The sequence below is a fragment of the Pelobates fuscus genome, chromosome 3 (genome assembly GCF_036172605.1).
Source record: "Pelobates fuscus isolate aPelFus1 chromosome 3, aPelFus1.pri, whole genome shotgun sequence".
Lineage (NCBI taxonomy): Eukaryota > Metazoa > Chordata > Amphibia > Anura > Pelobatidae > Pelobates > Pelobates fuscus.
The window spans coordinates 381,496,869-381,523,657 of NC_086319.1; the positions used below are offsets into that span (position 1 = coordinate 381,496,869).

The 26,789-nt window shown below is 42.7% G+C and overlaps 2 protein-coding genes across 2 annotated transcripts; one reads left to right on the plus strand and one right to left on the minus strand.

The window, feature by feature from the left end:
• The first annotated feature begins 361 nt into the window (after positions 1-361).
• On the plus strand, positions 362-8,146 carry TRIR (telomerase RNA component interacting RNase). The gene is made up of 3 exons (XM_063449587.1): positions 362-859; positions 4,152-4,232; positions 7,358-8,146. The coding sequence occupies exons 1-3, from the start codon at positions 494-496 to the stop codon at positions 7,463-7,465; spliced, it is 555 nt and encodes a 184-aa protein (XP_063305657.1). The 5' UTR covers positions 362-493; the 3' UTR covers positions 7,466-8,146.
• Positions 8,147-13,596: 5,450 nt separating this feature from the next.
• LOC134601466 (RING finger protein 11-like) lies at positions 13,597-19,934 on the minus strand. The gene is made up of 3 exons (XM_063445960.1): positions 19,742-19,934; positions 15,172-15,341; positions 13,597-14,117 (listed from the first exon to the last, which is right to left on the minus strand). Exons 1-3 carry the CDS (start codon positions 19,838-19,840, stop codon positions 13,946-13,948), a joined length of 441 nt encoding a protein of 146 aa, XP_063302030.1. The 5' UTR covers positions 19,841-19,934; the 3' UTR covers positions 13,597-13,945.
• Between the last annotated feature and the right edge of the window lie 6,855 nt (positions 19,935-26,789).

Consider the following 26,789-nt stretch of genomic DNA (forward strand, 5'->3'; position numbering starts at 1 on the left):
GTATAGTTTTATTGTGCTGTAATTGGTTGCCGAGCGTGTCAATCAATGTCCACCCATGTCCCGCCCCCTGTTTTTTTTTTCATTGGCTTAAAGAATACCTTGTCTTCACAAACCACGCCCTCATATATTCTGTCTATGCCCAGAACTGCGTCAACTATATTTTCTTTCGTCGCTCATTGGCCTTCATATCTACCAATCACATAGCCCAACTGCCCTAACAGCTATTTCCCATTGGTTCGTCGCGCAGTCCATCACTGCCCTAGTTCGTACCCTCCCACACGTCTGATTGGATGGCGTCCTCGGCTTACTGGATCCCTATTGGCCAGTTACAATCGCACGCAATCGCTCAGTCCCCGCCCTCTTTGAGTCTTCGTGAAGTGAGCAACAGGACGCCATTTTGAATTCCGAGGCGCGCGGTGTTGCCGTTGGTGGGGGTTTCCCGCGCTGTGTTCGCGGTCGCTGTGTGGGCTCTCTGATCCCCGGCTGGGCCAGCATGGCGGACAAGAGCCGGCAGAGGGAATCGGACGACGAGGAGGAGGAAGCGGCCGAGGCCCTGGACAGTCCCGTATCGGAGGAGCTGAGGGATGAAGGGCCGGCCTCCCCGAGCTCCCCCCCGGCTGGGCCCCCGAGCTGTCCGAACCGGGCCCCGGCCTCCCGCAGCCCCGCCAGCCGGACCCCCTCCTCCCCTGGACAGGACTCGTCGCCATCCTCCTCCGGGGTCAACCTGTTCGCCAACGACGGCAGCTTCCTGGAGCTCTTCAAGAAGAAGATGGAGCAGAAAGCGGCGGGGAAAGGCGAGGAGCCCCGGCCCACGGCGGAGGCAGTCCCGGAGCCGGAGAAGAGGAGGCCCATCGGCTTTGTAAGGACCCCCAGGGGCCACAGAACAAATAGAGCTGGGGCATCCCCGGCCCCTCCCCCCAGCATGCCTGACTGTAACTCCCATCACTCACTGTGCGGCTGCCAGCAAGAGTGAGACCATTCAACCTCAGCCAGCCCAGTGCGTGATGGGAGTTGGTGTCCTGACAGCTTTGATACACATGATGGGAGTTAGTGTCCTGACAGCTTTGATACACATGATGGGAGTTGGTGTCCTGACATCTTTGATACACATGATGGGAGTTAGTGTCCTGACAGCTTTGATACACATGATGGGAGTTGGTGTCCTGACAGCTTTGATACACATGATGGGAGTTAGTGTCCTGACAGCTTTGATACACATGATGGGAGTTAGTGTCCTGACAGCTTTGATACACATGATGGGAGTTAGTGTCCTGACAGCTGGGGTACACACGATGGGAGTTAGTGTCCTGACAGCTGGGGTACACATGATGGGAGTTAGTGTCCTGACAGCTGGGGTACACATGATGGGAGTTAGTGTCCTGACACAGCTTTGATACACATGATGGGAGTTAGTGTCCTGACAGCTGGGGTACACATGATGGGAGTTAGTGTCCTGACAGCTGGGGTACGCATGATAGGAGTTAGTGTCCTGACAGCTGGGGTACGCATGATGGGAGTTAGTGTCCTGACAGCTGGGGTACGCATGATGGGAGTTGGTGTCCTGACAGCTGGGGTACACATGATGGGAGTTGGTGTCCTGACAGCTTTGATACACATGATGGGAGTTGGTGTCCTGACAGCTTTGATACACATGATGGGAGTTAGTGTCCTGACAGCTTTGATACACATGATGGGAGTTAGTGTCCTGACAGCTTTGATACACATGATGGGAGTTAGTGTCCTGACAGCTGGGGTACACACGATGGGAGTTAGTGTCCTGACAGCTGGGGTACACATGATGGGAGTTAGTGTCCTGACAGCTGGGGTACACATGATGGGAGTTAGTGTCCTGACACAGCTTTGATACACATGATGGGAGTTAGTGTCCTGACAGCTGGGGTACACATGATGGGAGTTAGTGTCCTGACAGCTGGGGTACGCATGATGGGAGTTAGTGTCCTGACAGCTGGGGTACGCATGATGGGAGTTAGTGTCCTGACAGCTGGGGTACGCATGATGGGAGTTAGTGTCCTGACAGCTGGGGTACGCATGATGGGAGTTGGTGTCCTGACAGCTGGGGTACGCATGATGGGAGTTGGTGTCCTGACAGCTGGGGTACACATGATGGGAGTTGGTGTCCTGACAGCTGGGGTACACATGATGGGAGTTGGTGTCCTGACAGCTGGGGTACACATGATGGGAGTTGGTGTCCTGACAGCTGGGGTACACATGGTGGGAGTTGGTGTCCTGACAGCTGGGGTACACATGGTGGGAGTTAGTGTCCCGACAGCTGGGGTACACATGATGGGAGTTGGTGTCCCGACAGCTGGGGTACACATGATGGGAGTTAGTGTCTTGACAGCTTTTATACACATGGTGGGAGTTAGTGTCTTGATAAACCCCTTACATTGGTGAACCAGTTTTGTTTCCAGCCCTGGTGGCAAACCTAGTCCCCAACAGATGAAGTAAGCATATCTAAATAAAATTACATTTTGTAAATCTGTCCAAGAGTTGAGGAAAAACCTGTCTGCAAAACCTAGCTTTGGTGTATGTCAACCGCCACAGTAAGGTCCTTATCTACAGCAATGTACCCGTTGCATTGTCATTAAGGTGTTTACATTCCATTAAGTGAATCTATAATGGGAAAAATGACCTTTCGGAATCGCACCCATATACATTGAATACTCCATATATCATAAAAATAAATGGTGTAGTCAATGTAACGATTTATTCACTTTTCCTCCACTCCAGCGCCACTTCGTGGGTGTTACTCTTTGCTTAACGCCCATCTTCTGGCAATCCTCTCCTCCGCCTCTGGTATTCTTTGATTTGCTGTGTTTGGGATGTCTGCACGCTGGCTTGGTTGTTGGCTCATGTCACTCCGTTTTTATACTCCTAGCGCCGGCTGGGGAGTTCCATAGCGCATGCTCCTTTCCTTTCTATTTTCCTTGTCAGTCAGTGCCTCGGCACGCATTTTTAAATAGGTGTTTCTCCTAATCTATACATTTGCTAGCGCAGTGTAGAGATAAAATCCTATAGTCAGTCTAACGAGCATACATTGTTTGGGGCATGACAGGTGCCTTCTAACTAAATGGTGATTATATAGAAAATATTTAGGTCAATTATTACCAAACCCCCCTCATTGTGTTCTGTTATATTCTGAACACGAGAGCATGCAGTTTTGTAGAACGTAACTTAGTGATGGAAAGGTGGTAGATGAGTGACAATATTTTATTATGCACTATATAGAATTGGCAGCCTTTATAAATATGTGACACTGAAATCCTGTATTCAGCATTTCAGGCGGCCTTGGCTTTAGGAAGAATATTTGAGTATATGCCGATATATTTTCATCGTTTTAACATTAAAGTGACACTATATTCATAAAAACAACTTGAGCATAATAAAGCAGTTTTAGTCTGTAGATCATCATGCCCTTGCCATCTCACCAAATTGAACAGTGAGACTTCAGAGTCATGATCTGTGCACAAAAACTGCTTTATTAAGTTGTTTTGTTGACTATAGTGTCCCTGTAATGTTACCCATTTGGTTGTTGTGGATTCTAGCTCTTATGATGATCTGAAAGCCAAAGCAGCATGTACTAATTAAAGTTTATTTTAATAGGACATAATTTTGTGGTGCTCTGTTTGTGTACATTTAGACTTGTGAGATTTAGTTTTTAATTCTGGTCTGTAATTAACTATATTGTGCTCAGTGTAACTGCATTATGTTAGACTGATTTGTGAATGTAATTTACAGAAGTTTGGTCTACTACAAACTGAGGTTGAGTAGAGGGGGTAAGCTAACCTATTGGCTTTCTTTGCATCCACAGCAGTGATGGCTAATCTTTGGAACTACATTTATTGTGATGTTTTCAGCAAAACCCAGACAGCTGTTTTGGTAGTAGTGTTGTCTACAGCAGCTGTTAGAGGTTAGCCAACACTAATATATGTATATTTGTCTCAAGCTAATAATATACCCTGTGCATACTGGAGGAGTCTGGTTTAGGGAATGTGGAGATTCTCTGCTGGTAGGGAGTGTATTGCGCCTGTCTAACCCAGGCCTCCCTTATATTCTGCTATATAGAGGGACACAGAGAGGCTGCAAGGGCTCGTATAACGGTTGCAGTCTTCTGTTCCTTCCACCCCCAGGTGGGCAAGCGTAGAGGAGGGGCGAAGCTGGCCCTGAAGACGGGCATTGTAGCAAAGAAACCAAAGACAGATGAAGAAGAGGTAAGCAAAAATATTGAATTATTCTATGTTTAATTCTTTCTTTCACTCTGTAATCTGTACTATTTGCAAGATCGAACATTTTATACATTTGAGGAAAATTGTGTTTTTAATAAAATAGTTAAATTGGGTTTTCGTGATTTTTATCTCATTTTTTTTTTTTTTTTTTATGTGCAAAAGTTTTGCTGTGTAGCATTCTGTGCGCGGGCGCTCACTCTCTCTGTAATAAACAATGATTTGTTTCTTATTTGGACAGCAGTTAAATGCTTGGTGTATAACCAGCAAGTGAAAATTGTCTTGATCCTTAGGATTATTAGAGGTTGATATCACTGGATGGGATGTCGTAGGTTAGACTTTTAAGAAACAAACCTAAAGTGAATGTGTCATAACAGGCTTGCCTAAATCTATAGCAACACATATACAATTTATAATACAGTTTAATTGTATTTTGCTTTAGCAGGTACTATCCTAATTCCTCTACAACATGCAAGTGCCACTACAATGCTTGGTAGTCTGTTATTATAATTATTTTAAACCTACATTCCAGCCCTGTCTACCTCCCACTTCTCTGTAATATGATTGTTTCTGTTTGGGGATAAGTGCATGTTCTATTTATGTCAATATTGTTTCCTGATCTTTGTGTATATGGCTGTAATAGCTAACCTTTGACGAGCAACTGTCAGCTGTCATATGTCTGAGCACCACAGAAAAATATTGGTTGGTTTGCTACTTAAAACTGTCCTTCGCAAATGTCTCCATTTACTTCCTGCATACCTTCTGGTGCTTCATCTGCCAGAAGCTGCGTCAGTGCTGTATTCTAGCGAGCGCAACACCTATGTCTATGGAGGAGTCCATAGCTGTGTGTGTATATATATATATATATATATATATATATATATATATATATATATATATATATATATATATATATATATATATATATATATATATATATATATATATATATATATATTTTATATTTTATATTTCATCTCACAATGAGTGTGAGACAATGTCTGAATCTCTCACCTCTACTTTGTCTTATGTAATCTTTGGATTTTGTTGGAATTTCAACTAAATTCTAACGCAGTCCGCAAGAGTACTTCATAAAGATTATCTCTCTATGAAATACACGCAAGTGGCAGTCACTTTAAAGTGATATTATAGTCTCCAAAACAAATTGAGCTTAATTAAGTAGTTTTGGTGTATAGATCATGCCCCTGTAGTCTCACTGCTCAATCCTATGCCATTTAGGAGTTAAAGGGACACTGTAGGCACCCAGACCACTAAAGCTCGTTAAAGTGGTGGGTGCAATGTCCCGTGTCACTTAACCCTACAGTGGTAATTAATTATTGTAGTTTCTGAGAAACTGCAAAAATTACCTTGCAGGGTTAAGCCCTTATCTAGTGGTTGTCTACAAGACAGCCACTAGAGGGACTTCCAGGTACTTAGGCAACTTTTTGTTGTCTAAACGACGTTGGACGTCCTCACGCTATGCATGAGGACTTGCAGCATCACCGGAATCCCCATAGCAAAGCATTGAATAATGCTTTCTTATGGGGAAATCCTAATGCGAGCACAGCCATTGCCACACATGCGCATTAGGTCTCTCCCACCCACTGATGTCGGAGGGAGAGGAGCGTGGGAGGAGCCTAACGCAGCACAAAGAGAAATCGGTGCTGGATTCAGGTAAGTGACTGAAGGGGTTTTAACCCCTTCAGCGATGTGTTATATAGGCGGGAGGGATGGGGGGCACTGTACTGGGGGGGCACTCTACAGTGCCAGTAAAATGGATTTGTTTTCCTGGCACTAGAGAATCCCTTTAAATAACTTTTATACAACCCAAGTAATATCTCTTTGCATGTAATGTGCACAGCCTTTCTAAACGTTAATGTTTACATTTCCTTTATTGCACCGTATGTTTAAATAAAGCATCACTATAGTGTCAGGACACTATATAAACCTTAATCCCACCACCCTCAGGGCCCCCTCCTGCTGGGCTCAAGGGGTTAAAACCCCTTCAGCCACTTACCGTTATCTAGCGCCGGGTGACCTCTCCTCCCCCTCCGACGTCGGCTCCCGAGTGGAGCCAAATGCGCATGCGCGCGCATTAAAAACTCCCATATGAAAGCCTTTCTCAATGCTTTCCTATGGACGTTCTGCGTGCTCAATGCGATTTTCGCATTGAGCATCGTAGAAGCGCCTCTCGCGGCTGTCAGGAAGACAGCCACTAGAGGCTGGATAAACCCTGCAATGTAAACATAGCAGTTTCTCTGAAACTGCTATGTTTACATCTGAAGGGTTAAAACCTGGGGGACCTGGCACCTAGATCACTTCATTGGGTGACTATAGTGGTCCTTTAAGAATGTCTTATCTTCTATAGTGTTAACAGTAGAGAAGATAAGAAGCCTCATGTGTGGTTTACAGAGCAGGAGAAAATTGTTGCAAGTTAACCTCTGATTGAATTTATTTTTTAGTGCAAGCTGTCAGTGTGTGGCTAGGGTTGTGTGTATATATACAGGGTGGCCCATAAGTCCCTACCCATCCAGCACACAGATACACTGGATACACAAGATATATGGATGGATAGGGACTTATGGGCCACCCTGTAGAAACCAAAGTGATTTGTAAACGTTTAAATGGACGGGAATTAATTAGTGAGACTTCAGAGGCATGATCTATACACCAAAACTGCTTCATTAAGCTAAAGTTGTTTTACTGACTATAGTGTACCTTTGACTTTCTATAAGAATACTGACAATCCCATTAAGTACAACTTTCCAGGCGCAACATGGGCTTTCATGAGTTGCAGTTCTTGTTTTCCTTTTCTACAGTAAAAATCTGTAAATTAAAATACAACTCTCTGTAACCTGTGCTATGCATCCTGATTACATCATATACATATATGTATTATTGGAGGAAAAAGGAGAGCTAGAAATAGTAAACCTGTGATGCAAAACTAAACAGTACTCTGTAAAACTAAGGATTCTTAAGCCTACACATTGTTTCAGATGTGTGGGTGCCAGGGTTTCCCCTTAAAAGTATTTTCATTTGCCCGATGCAAATTGTAAATCTGTTTCCAAAATGCATTTGATTTGTCTGATTCTCTTTTCTTATGTCTTCCACAGGTATTGTCAAACAAAGGCGGAGCCTGGGCACAATATATGGCCGAGGTGAAAAAATACAAAGCCCACCAGTGCAGTGACGATGACAAAACGCGACCGCTGGTCAAATAACACAATGAGACACCGAACAGCTTTATAAGCACTGTTGGTTACTGCTTTTAAGCTATCATGAAAGGGGATATCTTATTCACAAATCCACATATCCTCTCCATCCTTGCTGGTTCATGTTGTTCCCTTCGTGATCTTGGAATATACCTTGCTAAAACCCCTTTGCAGACTCAAGGGAGAGAAGACTTCCTAACCAGAAATTCAATTTGGGGTGCATTGTTGGTTTGTTTTTGTTTTTTTCCTCAAAGACAAGGATTTTTCAGCACCTCTGACGCCTTTCTCCCCAAAATCCTGTTTACAGCTGCAGAATTGAGGAGTATAGATATATATTTTTTTGTTTTGTTTATTTTTCCTATGGGACTTGGATGTCTTATGTTTCGTTTATTCGCAGATTGCTTTTGTTCAGATAATTCTCAGTGTAGACCATTCTTATTAAACTAAAGTAATTTAGCACTAAGTCAATATTCACAACTCTTTTATTTATCTGCCAAAAGCTAACCCATTCCACAGCACTGAACAGTGCTTCCAAAACTAACCTCAATTTTCGAAGTCTGTGTAACACTAGTCCACATAATTCTTATTTATGAAATATGAATCCGCCTACATGCTTTTTTAAATGTAGAAACCACTGCAAATTCTTAACCTTATTTTAATACTAATGGCCCTCTTAAACTGCAGTTTGAAACAGTATAAAACCTGGTGGAATTATTTTCTGAGCTCTGCGTAGATTCAGCTTTTGTGCACAGGCTGCAATAAAGTGGACTTGAGAAGTGAGAGTATCTTTGAAAAAGAATGTGTCTAGTAATGTGTTGCAAACATGTGTATTCCATAAACTTGGGATCATGAAAAACAGAACCTGCAGATCTGCCTCTTGATCCTCTTCTCATCAGCCGGGGCATTGATCTACAACTCCCATGATTCCCTTCCTCAGTGAAGTGGCCTGGGTGCATTGGTCTTGTCATATTTACCCTTCAAGTTAAAATTGTCGTTTTTGCAAAAATGACCATGTTTAACTTGAAGGGTTAAACATTCTCCCAGTGGCTGTCATACAGACACTAATACTTCATTGTATGATGTTTGACATTGCATGTTATCAATGCTTTCCTATGGGAAAAGCTTCTAGAAGAGTATTTGATTGGACCACTGTGAAATAGACTGCAATAAAGGAAGTGTAAACAGAACTTACTTTACATGAAGTGTTTAGGAAGGCAATGTGAGGCACATGCAGGGAGGTGTACCTAGGGCTGTATAAACAGTGATTTAACTCATAAATAGCAGAGAATTCAGCAGTGACACTGCAGGGGCATGATCTATACACTAAAACTGCTTGATGGACCACATCACACTATGTCATCCTAAAATTAGAGGGCTTTAATTAGTCTGCCTTCTAACCCATGCTGGCGATTGGGGACCTGTTTGAAATACATGATTGTAGTGGCAGCCTGTTAAATGAATGAGACATTGTCTCTGTCCTTCTTTCCTCCCTTTGATCATTGTTTGGTGATGGGAGGGGGTTATTTTTTTTTACCTTATCACTGTACAATATCCTATGGTACTGTATCAGGGTGAGAGGGCTGACTATCTGGTCATGCTGATTTTTTGTTCCTCACATTTCTATTGAATAAAGAAAAATAACGCTTTTGGTGCTGGTGTTTGATCTGCTATCAGTAATATTATTATGTTTGGGTTGGATGTAGAATTTTCTGTGTGTGGTAGTGTGAATTTTAGGTGTTTATCATATTGGGTGTTAGGCAGGTAGGCAAATTAATAAAAAAAAAAAAAAAAAAAAAAAAAAAATCTCCCTTAAATGGCATGCTTTTATACGGCTGAGGAGTCTAACACTATTATGGCAAGCCCAGTGGCACTTATAAGAGGCTCTTACATTGAGCCCCTAAGCAAGTGCTCCAGTGATGGTGACCCAACATCTACAAGAAGGTGGTTAGGATACACCGCAGTGCCAGATGAACACTGGATACCCCTTAACAGCCCCTGAAATACCCTCACTTGGCATTACAAGAATGGTAGATGATTGTAAGCTAGTGAACCATTTTAGGCTATTTATGTCGGATGATATATTTGAGCTGATATAAGAATTAGTTTAGTTTTGAAACCCTAGCATGTGGCACAGTGTATAAATCACACAGAGGTTTGCTCCAGACCCTGACATGGTTCAGAAGCAATAGACGCTAGTCTTCAGCTCCATGCCAGGATGAGATACTGGACTTTCTGCAGACAGATAAGAAAGATGTGTACAATACACAACAAAAGTACAGTGCCAGTGTCTGTCAGAGGAAGCACCGAGCAGCTGGAAAATACTGTGCTTTGTAGACTACAGCAAGTATATGGGAGGAGTAGATCTGGTGGGTCAATGTATACAGCCTTATCTGGTGAACTGAAAAAACTAGCTCCTGATACATGAAAATTGCAATCCATAAAAGCAGATATAGGGAAACCATACCCATTTCTTGGCTTTATGTTCTGTATTATGGTCCATTATAACTTCTTTTGGAATCAGAGGATATTCAGAGAGTCTGTGGAGCACTTTCCTTTCCAAATCCCCATCCCCCACATACATACACACCCTGGAGAAAGTGTCATGTTTGCTATAAGATGGGAGTTTGAAAGTATTCTAGTTATTACTGTCCTTTGCAGAACAGACTGTTTCAAAGTTTCCTATACAGAGGTCACTGTATGTGACTGTTTGATTGTTCTGGATTCCTGACCTCGGCTTACCCTCAATATTGTGTTAGCTCCCTGTACCAAATTATTGGCTTTTTCTATCCATAACTCTGACTTCTGGGTTCCCCGAAACTGTTCCTGTTTACATTATGCACAGCCTTTATAAAGTGGCTACACCCAACAACTCAAAATACTACTTTTAGAATACTTGTTAAAATGACATACCTTCACGGGGGCACTTTTCTTGCTTAGGGTGCCATGTTCTCTTAAATGTGACAGAAAATCACTTTTGTCAATTTCAAGTTAAAAGGAGCATCTACTTTGTTTTGCTATATGATGTACCAAATAAAAGTACAGAGGGGCAATGTTATATTTTTGAGACAAAGTAAATACAAATATTGATACAATATTTAATTAAAACATATCGAGATGATAAAATTCACAGTGAAAATGGAATCCATGTATGCTGGAAAAAACCCAAAATAAAATATGACCACCAAGTGGGGCCACAATTAGTTATGAAGTGGCTAGACCAAATATCTCAAAAGGTTATTTGGAATACCCTGGTTTGCCTACTATTAAAAATAATATGCAATCATTGGGGAAATTCTATTTCCTGGGCTGCCATACAACATAGGCCCAGCAGCCCAATCTGGCAAATATCAATGTGTAAAAACTGAAATGGACAAGCCTTGTATTTGACCTGGTAACTTTTCAAAACACCTTTAAACCTGTACGTGGGGGGGAGGCATCATCAACGCATACATATGTGTATTTTATTGCAGTAAAATGTAACTGTATCAGGACAGATCTCTATTTCGAATGATACAGCCCCAATGCCTCTTCAATTAGCTCCCCAAATGTAAAAATAAATTGCTTGCGTTTTCTTTAGGGCCAAGTCTCCTCCTCCATACGCTCGCTGACATAGAAAACAATTGTATGCAACGCTTCTCTATGGTCCACTGTGATGTCAGCGTGACATCTTACAGTAGGGAAGTATGATTCTAAGCCTGTTAATTTGTTTAAAATTGGGTTTCAGGGAGCAGGACTGCAGGCACTATAATGACTTCAATAAGGTGAAGAATTAAATGCCTACAGTGACCCTTTAAGCTAAAGTTGTTTGGATGCCTGTAATATCCCTTTGAATACAGCATTCAGGTGTGCTTTGGACACCTGAAACTACTTGCTGTGACACACCAGGTATAGTACTGGTGTAAGTGCCTCTTTAGAAATGTGATTACTTGTGTATGTAGCGGAGATCTCTAGATAAGCTGGTGGAATACATTGAATGGATTTTAAAGTGTTTCTTGCCGAGTAACAGCTTTGTCACAGACTCCCTTGTTCTAGCAGTGTCTACACATTCTTCCCTTTTAAAAGTAACATTCAAAGGGATTCTATAAGCACCTAGACAACGTTAACTTGAGCATTTTTGATGTATAGATCATCCCCTGTACAGTTCAGTTCTCTATTTAGGAGCTAAAGCACTTAAAGGAACGCTATAGGGTCAGGAACACAAACATGTATTTGTTTCCTATACTGTTAGAACGTTATCTGGCCCTCCCTTGTTCCCTTAAATATAGTAAAAACTCATTATTTCTAGTCTGGTGGTGCTGTTACTGCACATTGTCAGAAGTGATCTCAGCCAAAGAGATCCTGGGTGAGCCAAATGCCATCCTGGCCTTTCAGTATCTCATAGAAATGCATTGAATCAATGCATCTCTTTGCGGAAAGTTCAGTGTCTCCATGCAGAGGGTGGAGACAGTGGGCAGCACTGCCCCAAGAAGCACCTCTAGTAGCCATCTGAAGAGTGGCCAGTGGAGGTATCTCTCGGCTGTAATGTAAACACTGCCTTTTCTCAGAAAAAAACGTGTTAACTGCAAAAAAAGCCTGCAGGGACCGACTATACTCATGAGAATAACTGAGTTAAGCTATAGTTGTTCAGGTGACTATAGTATGTGTCCCTTTAAATCTCACTTCACACCTGTGTAAGAGGGGACAGTGAAATGCAATGTGGTAACATGTTTAGGGATTTAAGAAGGGAAGACTGATGTAAAGATAGAGGTGAGTTTCGAGGTGGTTCTTAAAGAACTATTAAAAACCAAACATCAATATAACACATTCTGCCCAAAAAAGTAAAAGCATATAAAACCAAGACAATACCCCCACTTATCTAATCTTAGAAGAGTAATAGTTTGACTTGAGATTTCCTTCAGAACTTGTGTCTTTATTACTTGACAGTCTATCCCCATTAGATAAGGTGGGATGTGGGATGTGCTATTATAGTTTATGGTGACTGGCAATATTGGTTGAGTAGGGATGGTGGGACATGCAGTGCTACTGCAGTTATTATACACAATGTGGTCATTTCAGTAGCACTCAATGGATGGTTGGTTACAGAGGAACATCACTGAATCCAGAATAAAAAGAAAGATAATTGTACACATGAAGCTCAATTTATTTTGCTCAAGTTAGCATTTCATGCTAAAATATTCAAATTCACTCTCTCTCTCTTCCCCCCCCCCTCCTCTCTCCCCCCCCCCCCCCCCCCCCCCACCAAAGGTTGCCCACCCCTGACCTACATGATCACAAGAAGAATTTTAGATTAGACACTATTTCGTAGCAGTCTTTTGGCTAACCAGGCATGGCTCCAATATAGGTCTCAGATCAAAACACATGCCACCAGCAATCTTGTGGTTACAAAATTACTTATTTTTAATTCTGGATTTATTTTTCAATTTTTGACAAGCTCATATCCTGGAGTGAGCGCTAGACAAATTAACCAGGTTTCAAGCAGCCCATGGCACTTCTGAGTTCACAGCCCTATTGATTTCAGACACCACTAACAATCAGTAAACTGGTGCAGGATTCTCAGGTGCAGCAATGCAATGGGGTACTTCACCGCCCTGCGTGTCTGGCACAGTGGATTCTAGCGAGTGCCTGAAATTTTAAAACTCATTTACTGATAGACAGTGGGCTGAAGATTGTGAACATTCTACAGTTCCTAAAAAGCAGCTTCAGAATAAGGCTCCTTACAAAGATTGGAAATTTCGACTCTTTGCACAAGATGAATGCAATCTCACAAGTAAATCGTAATATTTGGTTTCAGAATACATTTATTACTCCTATCTACCACTTTATACAAAATTCATTGGTCAAGCAGCTGTGTTTCACCCATTCAAAGTCATAGTATCTCATGACCTCCATTTATTTTTTTACAGGGCATAGCATAAGGGGCAAGGGCTGCCTATACTGCACATGGGTGACGTTTCCCATGGTATAGTCTCTCCACTCACTAGTGAAATATCATTTTGCCTGGAAGAAACTAACAGTTCTATGGAAAATCCCCCACCTTGGCCATCCTAGAACCAGAGGGGGTGTATGAATTTCAATGCACGTACAATTAGCTTGCAATAACCATGTCTTGTATTTGGCAATAGACTTTAAAAAAAAAAAAAAAAAAACAGCAATATTATGTATCCATGTTTGTTATATACCAAAATGGACTACTTTAAACATATTTGCTATTAGAAAGCCTTATGCCTGCAAAAGTACAGTCCATTAAGCTGGGGAATTCAATCCTGTAAGCCAGAGCACATCCTGTCTGTTTGATACAGACTTGCTGAAGCAATTCCACTCCTCCATGTACGAAGATACACTGACATTGCTAAGCCTTTTAGAAGAACAGTGATCTTCTGCAGATGATCTTTCCATAGTTAAACACACATCATTGGCCAGTACCAGTAGGGAATAGCCTCAGCGGCTCCGTTGTTAATATGGATTTGGAGTACTTGTGTGTACAGCCAATCAGTGTGTCTCGTAGGATGAGAGGAGAGCAGCATCCACTGGCTCCATGCATGAAGGGCAGGTAAACGACCTCATTAGCCAGTCGTCTATACATTCCACATGGTAAATGTGCATACAGGGGAGGAAGCGTACAGGGTCTCCGCTAACAAAGTCCAACATGCAAATCACACACCTGCAGAAACAAGGAGAAGAAATTCAAGATGTCCTCAGTCCCCTTTTAGGATTGTCTTCCTTCCCATTTCCCAGGAAATACAATGGTTATCTCTCAGCGAATACCACCCTTTATTCAATCTGTTATAACTTACCATAACATAATAAAAAGTCATAGAAAAACTTGAAACATAAGACTTAGTTCCAGGAGGTACACATTTGATTTTTTTGTAGTGTAACTAAGCTTATAAATGAAATATAATCTTTTTAACATGATATGTGGTCCTCTACAATAATTAGTGCATAAAAGAGAAGTTCAGTATATATTACTCTTTAGAGGAACATACCCATCCCTTAGCAACCTCATCTCCTGCTCATGAGCTTCCTTTAACCCTCCTGACCTAAGCATGCCATGCAGGTCCAATTTCTTGGCCGACAACATCCAGCTGCATGGAGCAGTGCCTGGTGTATCCTAGGTAAGAAGTCAAGACTACCAACATTGAGGCACCATAATCACTACAGTGGCATAGACTGTTCCTTTAACTCCCAAACTAATCATGCTCTCTTTATTGAGCATTAAATTTTATCTATATATTGTGTTGGCGGTTTTGTTTGTAAATATATAGATTGGGAGAAAAATCGATTCTTTGGATAAGACTACGTTGAAGACTTGATTGACCAGGAGAGCAAAGGAGACCTCCTTCTGCTCTCCACCCATAGCAACCGCAATGCATGTGTTTTGGTTTCTATGGTAACTAGCAGCGCCGGCTATGGAGTGACTGAGATGACTACGTTTAGACATTTGACATGTGGACAACTAAGCCAGTGTGTCAGCATCATGGAAGAGGTTTTCTCTGCTTGGGAATCTTCCCAATGCAAAGCAAAACGGTGGGCAGCAAGGGTGGTCCAGATGTGCATGCTACAGAATTGTAACACCTACCTCTGTAAGGAGATAGCAACGGGGTAGCGGAGCATCAAGTAATACATGACTTTTCAAATGGAAACAAGGCAGAAATGTAGATATACATGCATACATTGTTTCTATATCATTTAAGTGCTATAAAGTATTAACTCACTCTTTAAGCTTCTTCTCTGCATGGTCAGATCCTGGATCATATTTGCCCTTAGGAAGATGCTGTATAAGTCCAATTCTTTGGGCTATCCACACTTGCTCTTCCTCTGTAAGCTGGGTTGCAAGGCGGGTCTGGCTGGGTGTGGGGTGATACACGGGAATAGCATCCCTCTCCTGAAACAAGAGGACAATGTAAGTAAATAGCATCTTATGGTTTTAAACCCAGATGGTTTTAGTTCCAGGAATTTTCTTATTTATGACGAAATATTTGCGATTTCACTCAACCAACACCACACAAGGCACTGAATAGCAGTGGGCCAGGGACAACCTACAGTCTTTTCACATGAAATGTGTATTTAGAGGTGGTAATATTATATAGCTTGTTATCAGATGGGTCGTTAGCTGTGATTCATGTGCATCTCTTATTTATTTAATTCTGGGGCTCTTATAAGTTCATAAGGCTCGTGAATTAAATTGGAGGAGTGCAGGAGATAAGAAAATTTTAAATGAAACAATTTGCAAAGGAAGTGTATATAAACCTTAGATCTCACTTTACAGGAAGTGTTTAGGAAGGCTGTTCACATTACTTGCAGGGAGGTGTGACAAGGTTGCATAAACAAAGTGATTTAACTCCTAAATGGCAGAGAATTGGGCAGTGAGACTGCAGTGATCTGTCCACTAAAACTGCTTTATTAAAAGGGACACTATAGTCACCAGTACAACTACAGCTTAATGTAATTGTTCTGGTAAGTAGAGCCTGTATATGCAGGCTTTTTAATGTATACACTTACATTACAGCCTAGGAACAACTCTAATGGCCTGTCCTCAGACGGCCACTAGGTGCTTCCTGGGATGTGCAGCACTGCCATCTATTTTGACTTGGCCTCTTACATATTTGTATGTTTCCCCAACCTCTTGATGGCCTGCTTTATTTACGTTGAACTGTGTGTTTCCGATGTTTAGAGACAACAACAGCACCAGATCACAAAATCAGAAGCACAAACAAGATTACACTCTAGGCACTATTAAACCTTCTTTTGCTTAAACGAATGTTCAAACAACAACACACATATCTGACCAAAAGCACTGTGAATCGGCCAGCTGTACAGTTTTAGTCAAAACCATGCGGACAGCACTGTACATTTACACAGAACCTAATAAAATGATATATAATTATATTATAAATAAATCTATACACGGTCTTATTGTAATTTCAGGGATCTAGGCAATAGACTTCCATTATTAACAGTTCATTTAAAGTCCTTAAAGCACACTCTCTCATAACATTACATGTATGTTATGGTGATCACATTTAATCTTTAAAACAGCAATCTAGGCAACATCAACATTGTATGCTGATGTAGCTGTTATGGTGCCGTACCTGATGTAAAAGTTCCACTTCCACATTGGTAATATCAATTTCTTTAAATATTGGTAATGTGGAAGCTGAATTTCTGCGTTAGCCGTTTCAGCTAACTGGTCAGGCTATGGATGCTCGGGGGCCCAGCTTTAGTCAAACCTATCAAACGGTTTGATCAAGAACGAAGAAACAGCACCCACAACCTGAAGGCACCACAACCACTATACTAGCATATAGTGGTCATATGCCATGACTGCTCCTTTAACAGATTAAAACATGTAGAACAGGAATAGGAAACCTTCAGCAATCCTGATTTTGTAGACTACATTTCCCATAATGCTGGCAAAGCAGCAAAGGAAATGTAATCGCAACATCTGGCAGGCCGAACAATGTAAAGACACAATGCAGAAGGCATCTCTAATTAAAAGAACGGTAAGGGTGACATTGTGTGCATCATAACACAAACAATGATAATAGCTATACAGCCAACAGTCTTATGTAGAAAGAAAAGATTAAAAAAAAAAAAAAAAAAAAAAAAAAAAACACACTTGTTTACCTGAAAATAAGACCAAAAAACAAAACAGTGATTAATCATCATAGCAAACCAGCTACACATTAGGGCTATTCCCTGAAATGTACATTTTTGAGAAATTAAAGTGATTTTCAGATTTCAGGCCAAAATAGCTAAACTGAAATCAAAACTGAATTTTCCTGAACTCGCCCTTTAGTAAATATCTCTGCCAGACAGTGAATCACCCTGTTACATGGCTGGAGGGCCCAACCCAGTATACCGACAGCCAGTCTGGGTGCTATGTATACCGACAGCCAGTCTGGGTGCTATGGCCTGAGCCCAGTATACCGACAGCCAGTCTGGGAGCTATGGGCTGAGCCCAGTATACCGACAGCCAGTCTGGGAGCTCTGGGCTGAGCCCAGTATACCGACAGCCAGTCTGGGTGCTATGGGCTGAGCCCAGTATACCGACAGCCAGTCTGGGTGCTATGTATACCGACAGCCAGTCTGGGAGCTCTGGGCTGAGCCCAGTATACCGACAGCCAGTCTGGGAGCTCTGGGCTGAGCCCAGTATACCGACAGCCAGTCTGGGAGCTATGGGCTGAGCCCAGTATACCGACAGCCAGTCTGGGTGCTATGGGCTGAGCCCAGTATACCGACAGCCAGTCTGGGTGCTATGGGCTGAGCCCAGTATACCGACAGCCAGTCTGGGTGCTATGGGCTGAGCCCAGTATACCGACAGCCAGTCTGGGTGCTATGGGCTGAGCCCAGTATACCGACAGCCAGTCTGGGTGCTATGGGCTGAGCCCAGTATACCGACAGCCAGTCTGGGTGCTATGGGCTGAGCCCAGTATACCGACAGCCAGTCTGGGTGCTATGGGCTGAGCCCAGTATACCGACAGCCAGTCTGGGTGCTATGGGCTGAGCCCAGTATACCGACAGCCAGTCTGGGTGCTATGTATACCGACAGCCAGTCTGGGTGCTATGGGCTGAGCCCAGTATACCGACAGCCAGTCTGGGTGCTATGGGCTGAGCCCAGTATACCGACAGCCAGTCTGGGTGCTATGGGCTGAGCCCAGTATACCGACAGCCAGTCTGGGTGCTATGTATACCGACAGCCAGTCTGGGTGCTATGGGCTGAGCCCAGTATACCGACAGCCAGTCTGGGTGCTATGTATACCGACAGCCAGTCTGGGTGCTATGGGCTGAGCCCAGTATACCGACAGCCAGTCTGGGTGCTATGTATACCGACAGCCAGTCTGGGTGCTATGTATACCGACAGCCAGTCTGGGTGCTATGTATACCGACAGCCAGTCTGGGTGCTATGTATACCGACAGCCAGTCTGGGTGCTATGTATACCGACAGCCAGTCTGGGTGCTATGTATACCGACAGCCAGTCTGGGTGCTATGTATACCGACAGCCAGTCTGGGTGCTATGTATACCGACAGCCAGTCTGGGTGCTATGTATACCGACAGCCAGTCTGGGTGCTATGTATACCGACAGCCAGTCTGGGTGCTATGTATACCGACAGCCAGTCTGGGTGCTATGTATACCGACAGCCAGTCTGGGTGCTATGTATACCGACAGCCAGTCTGGGTGCTATGTATACCGACAGCCAGTCTGGGTGCTATGTATACCGACAGCCAGTCTGGGTGCTATGTATACCGACAGCCAGTCTGGGTGCTATGTATACCGACAGCCAGTCTGGGTGCTATGTATACCGACAGCCAGTCTGGGTGCTATGTATACCGACAGCCAGTCTGGGTGCTATGTATACCGACAGCCAGTCTGGGTGCTATGTATACCGACAGCCAGTCTGGGTGCTATGTATACCGACAGCCAGTCTGGGTGCTATGTATACCGACAGCCAGTCTGGGTGCTATGTATACCGACAGCCAGTCTGGGTGCTATGTATACCGACAGCCAGTCTGGGTGCTATGTATACCGACAGCCAGTCTGGGTGCTATGTATACCGACAGCCAGTCTGGGTGCTATGTATACTGACAGCCAGTCTGGGTGCTATGGGCTGAGCCCAGTATACTGACAGCCAGTCTGGGTGCTATGTATACTGACAGCCAGTCTGGGTGCTATGTATACTGACAGCCAGTCTGGGTGCTATGTATACTGACAGCCAGTCTGGGTGCTATGTATACTGACAGCCAGTCTGGGTGCTATGTATACTGACAGCCAGTCTGGGTGCTATGTATACTGACAGCCAGTCTGGGTGCTATGTATACTGACAGCCAGTCTGGGTGCTATGTATACTGACAGCCAGTCTGGGTGCTATGTATACTGACAGCCAGTCTGGGTGCTATGTATACTGACAGCCAGTCTGGGTGCTATGTATACTGACAGCCAGTCTGGGTGCTATGGGCTGAGCTCAGTATACTGACAGCCAGTCTGGGTGCTATGGGCTGAGCCCAGTATACTGACAGCCAGTTTGGGTGCTATGGGCTGAGCCCAGTATACTGACAGCCAGTCTGGGTGCTATGGGCTGAGCCCAGTATACTGACAGCCAGTCTGGGTGCTATGGGCTGAGCCCAGTATACTGACAGCCAGTCTGGGTGCTATGGGCTGAGCCCAGTATACTGACAGCCAGTCTGGGTGCTATGGGCTGAGCCCAGGGCTGGCTGTCCATGTCTTGCACTCTCGGGGGCCCAGTCCCCGGCCTGTACTGACAAGCTCCCACCAGAATGGCACCTGGTACGGCGGCGGGGGCTCCCCGGGCAGGCTGGCCACGTCCGAATCGTTGAGCAGGGACAGGTCATCGGCCGACTGGGAGGACAGGCAGTTCCCCATGGCCCCGATCCCGGGGGTGGGGGGGGCTAGAGCCGCCCAGGGACTCCCCCACCAGGCTCCGGGGTATTTACAAAACCACAGGTCCCGGAAGTAAGACTGCTCTGAACTACGATTCCCGACATGCTCCCCGGCTGCGGATAACAAAACATGAACAATAAAGTTTTAATGAACAATAAAGTCTTATGGAACAATAAAGTTTTGTTGACGCTTAAAACTAACTGAGCATGCGCAGAGTTTAAATGGCTGGTACACCCTGGGTTATAGAGTGTGACTCTATATAACTACACATTGATGGGCAGCACCTAGAACCTGCTGTCATATAGTATATAGCATTCAAATGCTACAGCCAGTAAACCCCTAATCACATGAAAAAATATATACATAACACTGCAGGAAAGTACTTTTTAAGTACCCCAAAATCAGCAAGGAAACAAATTTAACACTGCAGTATGTGAATACTACCTACTGAAGGGCAGTACTTTTCCTTTTCCCACTAAATTAACAGGAGGGGGGTATAACACTACAGTGTATGAATTCTTCCTACTGAAGGGCAGTACTTTTCATTTCCCCTAAATCAACAGGGGGAGGATAAAACACAACAGCGTATGAATTCTTCCTACAGCAGGGTAGTACTTTTCATGTCCCCCAAAATCAGCAAGGAAAAAAAACATAACACTGCAGCGTTTGAATTCGACCTACTGCAGCCTGCAGGGCAGTATTGTGAAAACCAAAACTATTTACTTGGGGCACAGGCACAGCAGGGGAGTCCAAAACACAAATATAACACCTGCTGGGATTTCACAATGGGTGGCGTTTTCAATTAAAAGAGGGGATTTAGGACAGAATGTATAACCTGCACAAGGAGGGAAATCTAGGGTTAGTATGAGGAAATACTGTTACAGAAGAATTATAGGTACATGGAATAGCCTAACAGCAGAGGTGGTAGACACAGTGAATGCTTTATAGAAGGCTTGGGGGAGTCACATTTCTGTAACAGCAGTGAATGTCCCTGTCTGACTAATATTAAGTATATATGTGTCCATTAAATGCTTGGATTATTACATTGTGATAGTAATTATGTTTACAGTAGCTCAACTAAGACACAATTCTCGCCATTCAGAGTTTCCCTGAAATCCCAATCATTTTAGATAAACACGCCCTACACGCTGAGCTGCCTTAACCCCAACTTATATTTGTTTAATATTATCTATCACTTTGATCCACGATTAATTAGTAAATCGCCTCATCCTTAGACAGAACAAAGTCTGTCAAATCTGTCAAGCAGTATTAAAATGATTGTAAAACAGATGGAGGGGAGGGGAGCCCTCCGTCTGTTTCCTAAGAGATTTGTGAAGCTTAAGAGATAATATAAGTGTATTATTTCCCAGAAGGATGACCTAGCCTAAGGCAGCTGAGCTTACTAGGAAGGGAATCACATGAAATGAAAGGCCTAACTCATTCATTGCAAGTTTTAGCAGTGGTGGACGTACTGTAGAGAGGGCCCTGGTGCAACAAAAAAAAAAACATTTGAGCCCCTCTAAGGGATGGTCAAAATGTAGAACTCCAATTGTCATACAACTTCCACGACACTTTGCAAGCTGAAGCTATCTACCATTTGCCCATATTTGCAGGGTTGTGTTTGTGAAAAGTGACTGCGTGTGTATATAGGTGTGCTTTTGCATGGAGTATGTATGTGAATGTTTGTATATTTTTGTATAATGCTGATGTCTGCATGCAGGGATAGATTTGTGTGTAGTATTGATATTTGAATGCAGGGGTGTGTCTGTTTATAGTGTTGGTGAATGTACAGGTGTTTTTTGTTTAAAGCTGTTGCTTGTACGCATTGGGCTGTTTTTATGTGCAGTGTTGGCATTTGCATGCAGTGGTGTGTTTGTGTGTAGTGTTAAAGATTGAATATAAGGGTGGGTTGGGTTTGTGTGCAGTGTTGGCATTTGAATGCAGTGTTGTGTTTGTGTGTAGTGTGAATGTTTGAATATAGGGGTTGGTTGGGTTTGTGTGCGGTGTTGGCATTTGAATGCAGTGGTGTGTTTGTGTGTAGTGTTAAAGTTTGAATACAGGGGTGGGTTGGGTTTGTGTGCAGTGTTGGCATTTGAATGCAGTGTTGTGTTTGTGTGTAGTGTGAACGTTTGAATATAGGGGTGGGTTGGGTTTGTGTGCAGTGTTGGCATTTGAATGCAGTGTTGTGTTTGTGTGTAGTGTGAACGTTTGAATACAGGAGTGGGTTGGGTTTGTGTGCAGTGTTGGTGTTTAAATGCAGAGATGGGGTTTTCTAGTATTATGGTTTGAATATAGAGGTGTGTTTCTCTATAGTTATGGCAAATGTAATATGGGTTTGTGTGTAGTGTTGGTCTGTTAATGCAGTGGTGTTTTGTTGGTGTTTTGTTTGTTTGTGTGTAATGTCAGTGTGTGCAAGCAGGAGTGTATTCACTAATAAACAACATTGTCACACAAATACAGATTGGCACACACAGAAACTCTCAAACACAGAGATAAAACAGTTGCACACACAGATTGACTCACACACACACATACACATATACACAGGTTGACACACTTGCAGAAATCCACAATGACACACATGCAAACATACACACACACATATTGACAAACTTGCAGATATGCACACACTGACACACATGTACAAATACACACACATTCTCAAGCACTGACCCACATACACAGACACACACAGATTCTCAAACATAGACACTTGTGAACAGATACACACACTGACCACGTCTCCAAGGCCATTGTGGTATGTACTCGTGTTCCCTTGGCCGTTGTGAGACTGTCTCTAAACTAATATGTCCATGCAGACTGCACACTGTCTCTCTAGTTTCACGACAGGAACTACCAGCTGTGTCAGAGAGGCACCTGACTCTACCTGGCATCGGCGGCCCCTCTGGCCACTGTGACCCTGGTGCAGTCTCTTGAGTCTCAGCAATGGATGAATAGAGACACATTTTCCACTAAAACAATTGCCCATAGTATAAATCATAGATGATATTTGATGGGTTGTTACCCGAAGTGGTTTTAGTGTCTGGAGTCCCCTGGTGCTCCTCTTCCATTCAGTGATATTATTATTATTATTATTATGAAATTGTATTAATGCTAAACAAGAGTCCCCTGGGAGTTAGAGTAAAGACCCCGTGACAATACGGAATCATTAGCCTGAGCCACAATTTATTCCTGTGATTAGCTGAGAGTGTCAGCTGACTGCATTCAGCCTATCAAGGTGCCACTGCAGGTATGAATCGGTATGGATAAAAGGAAGTGTGTAATCTCTGCCTTAGACACATCTCCTGCGGGGGTGGAGCTATGGGAAGCCAGTGGGCCTCATTCAGTGTTAAACTTCTCAAAAATGGTTTAACACTGAATGCAGGGACCGTGCAAAGGCAATCCAGGCATTATAACTAATTCAGTTACCTGAAATGGTTATAGTGCCTACATCATCCTTCCCAAGTGTCCCTACTTAGGATGGGCAGTCCCTGTTTGGGCCTGACCCTCTTTGCATTCTAATGTACCTCTTTTCTTGGAGCTCTATATTGTTGGTTTGTCTGAGGGTATAACAGTGCTCTACAGCAAACATACTCACAGTAACGTGTCTTGTCTTTAAACTACAATAAATGTGCCTAGAAATAAATCTGTGTGAATAAGATACATTGTTTAATTTTAGTTATAAATATGTTGCCTAAAATTTCACAGAACTACATTGGCCACACCCTCGCTCACACCCCTAAAATGAAAGTGTCATTCTATGTCCATTTGAAATGTTGGGAGGTGTGATACAATGTCACCAGTTAATGAAACAAATTCACTGTTAATACCTAAAGGCAGTTACTGACAATATTCCAAACTGTTTCAAACAGACCAACTGCTGTTTGCAACTGTGAACTGTTCGTTCACCTTCATAGCTAAGGCAGGCCGGCTCCCATACAGATTGCATGAAACCAGTTGTGGAACTCACTGGCATCTTGAAAATCTCCGATTTATTTAAAAAAAAAATTCCCTGTCGAAGTTCAAGAAGAAAAGTGACCCTTGTGTTAGAAATAAGAAAGGTGACGTCTTTGATGTACAAGTGTAGTGGCTTTTTTTGTATAAAATGTGACAACATCCAGCCTAGATCATCAAACAGTGGTCATAAAAGATTATTATATAATAAGCATTTATATATTATACATTATTGTATAAGAAGAAGCTTCCTTATATCCATATGGGTGGTATCTACGCATAAGTAAATTTATATTTGATTTGGGATATTCCCCATGGCTATTTTATAAGTTATACTGATTCCTGGTTTTCTGACTTTATCTCATTGCTTATCTGCTTCTAAATGCTTGTAGATGGTGTCTGTTTGACATTAAAGGGACACGGTAGGCACTATAACTGCTCCATCTCATTGAAGTGTCTATAGTATTTTGAGTAGCCTGTGGCCTTCCTTCCATTGTTAAATCGTTCATTGTTTTAATATTTTAGCTAATTTTAATTCAAGTTTATTGTGTTTAATGATATGTTTTATTAACATGTACATATTGGTGTGTTTTTTCTTTTTCACTTTTAATCTAGCCGAGCAGCCATCTTGGGTCTGACTCTACTCTTATCTGACCAACTGCTGCTCGTCCTAACTTGGCTGCTGTGATTGTTCCATGTGGAACTGCAGTTTGTCAAATAATAGACAGTAAAGTATGACCCGAGATGGCTGCTCAGCCAGATTAAAAAAAGTGACATTTGCTCAAAAAGAATACATCATTTAAAAAAAAATTATTACGTTTAATTAAATGTAGTAAACTTTTAAAAAAAAATGTTAAAAAACTAAAGGTGCAAATTTTGTGACATTTATCCTTTAATATATTTGCTCCTTCTATTTAGAGAAGTTATATCCTCACTTTCCCAAACTTTTCAGATCTCAACAAACTTGACATTATCTCCCCATTCCATCTTACTGATTCATTCTTCTCCACACCATCTCATTCTTTACATTCCTGATACCATAACTACTATTCATACAGCACCTGCCTCGCTCACTTTATACCAATACAATCACTTTTGATCTTTCTCTGCCATGTCATCATCTTCCCTTCCAAAATAGCTGGTCTTTACAACTTTGCTGACAAACCTAAGAACATCAAAATTTCTCTACGGTTGGATATATTTTTACCTACACGTTTGGTAGGAGTTTGGCAAACACATTGCTTGGAGGAAATATTGTGATCTAAAGTGACCCCAAACCATCTTAGGCCTGACAGGTGTACTTTAACATTTACCTTCATGCTTTCCAACTTGAAGTTATAAAAGGACACCTGACTGGAGATGTAGTGTAAAGGGGATATAAAGAAATATTACCAGTCCTTAAAATGGCTGAGCTTAACATGAAAGAAAGCCTTCGGGTGGTGAAAGTTAATGGGACACTGTAGGCATCATAACTACTTCCTCTAATTGAAGTGGTTATAATATCTAGAGTCTCCTTTCAGCTTTAAACCGCTTTTAATGTATTATTGCTAAACAAGAGTCCATAACAGTGCTGCTAGGGCTAATGAGGGAGCATTAACTGGAGCAACAATAGGCAGCTGTGATTGGCTGATAGTGTCAGCTGACTGCATTCAACCTATCACAGTGACATTGCTTGTATGGATACAAGGAAGTGTGTGATCCTTCCTTAGCCACAAAGCCACTGGGGGTGGGGCTATGGGAAGCCAGAGATCCTTGTCTAGTGTTAAACCGCTTGAAAATGGTTAAACATTGAATGATGGAACAGTGCCAGGGGAGTCCAGGCATCATAACCAATTTAATGAGAATAAATGACCAGTTGGACATACAGGAATATAAGGTGATGAGAGACCTGCTCAAACTAGCTTACATTATAAGGGATCAGGGTATAAGCTCACAAAATATTTCGGTAAATTGTGTCTTGTACATTTTGGGAAATTTTGTTAGATGCCATATGTGAAGAGCCCATATTATTTCCACTTAAAAAGACCTGTCCTCACATATATGGCTTCCCTGAACTTTTGGCAGACACCCAAGTGAGAGGGCTATGACCGAAACCCACCCGGCACCTTCAACATGCCGACCAAGACTCGAAGGGGAACTAGCGCTATTTTCATGCTGGCCACGTGGAACAGTTTTTGGCTTGAATCTTAGCTGCGGCTGGTCAAATGGTTAACTGGGTGGCGTTTCCGCCACAGATATCGGATCAGAGCGCTATTTTAACAATTTGGGCGCTTGGGAATACTACATGTGAGGGGTGGGGGGGGGGGGGGGGGGAGGCTACCCCTGTTTTCCCTATGTTTTTGCAGGTTTTTTATATGTTCAGGGAATGTTTTTATTAAGCACTTGTGTACCTGGGAGTTACTTGAATTAAGCAGTGCGTATAGCAATTCTCTCCAAGACACAGAGGCGCCTGGGTGGGCTTACCCATGCTATGATCTCTATATAAACCTGTATCTCACTCAATAACCGGCTATGGAATCTGATGGCACTATATAAATTATAAAATAATAATAATAATAAAGTGTTCACTATTTCACCCTTTACCAAGTCTTGGCGGATGGTTTTGTGAGGGCTATAATCACCAACAACTTTGCTGGATCAGGGAGAGGTTCTTAGCGGAGGTACTCAACCGGAGCTTTTACTCTTCTAAGTCCTCCATGATCATTAGGGGTTCGCTGTTACAAGTATTACAGTTTCTCTTTGTTGATAAAAAGGCTTGGAGAAGCTGGACTACTAGGGTGCATGTTTGGCCTTATTACGTTTAGCATAGAATAGCTTAGCACCATTCTCAGAACTATCATTCTCCACGATAAAGGCACGGGTTGGATAAGGATGATGGGAATTGAAAGTTGGAATGATTGCCTTCTTTAATCTCTGTTGAAAAGAGTAAATTCCACCTGGAGCCAGATCTTTAGGTTTGCCTCTTATCTAATCTAAC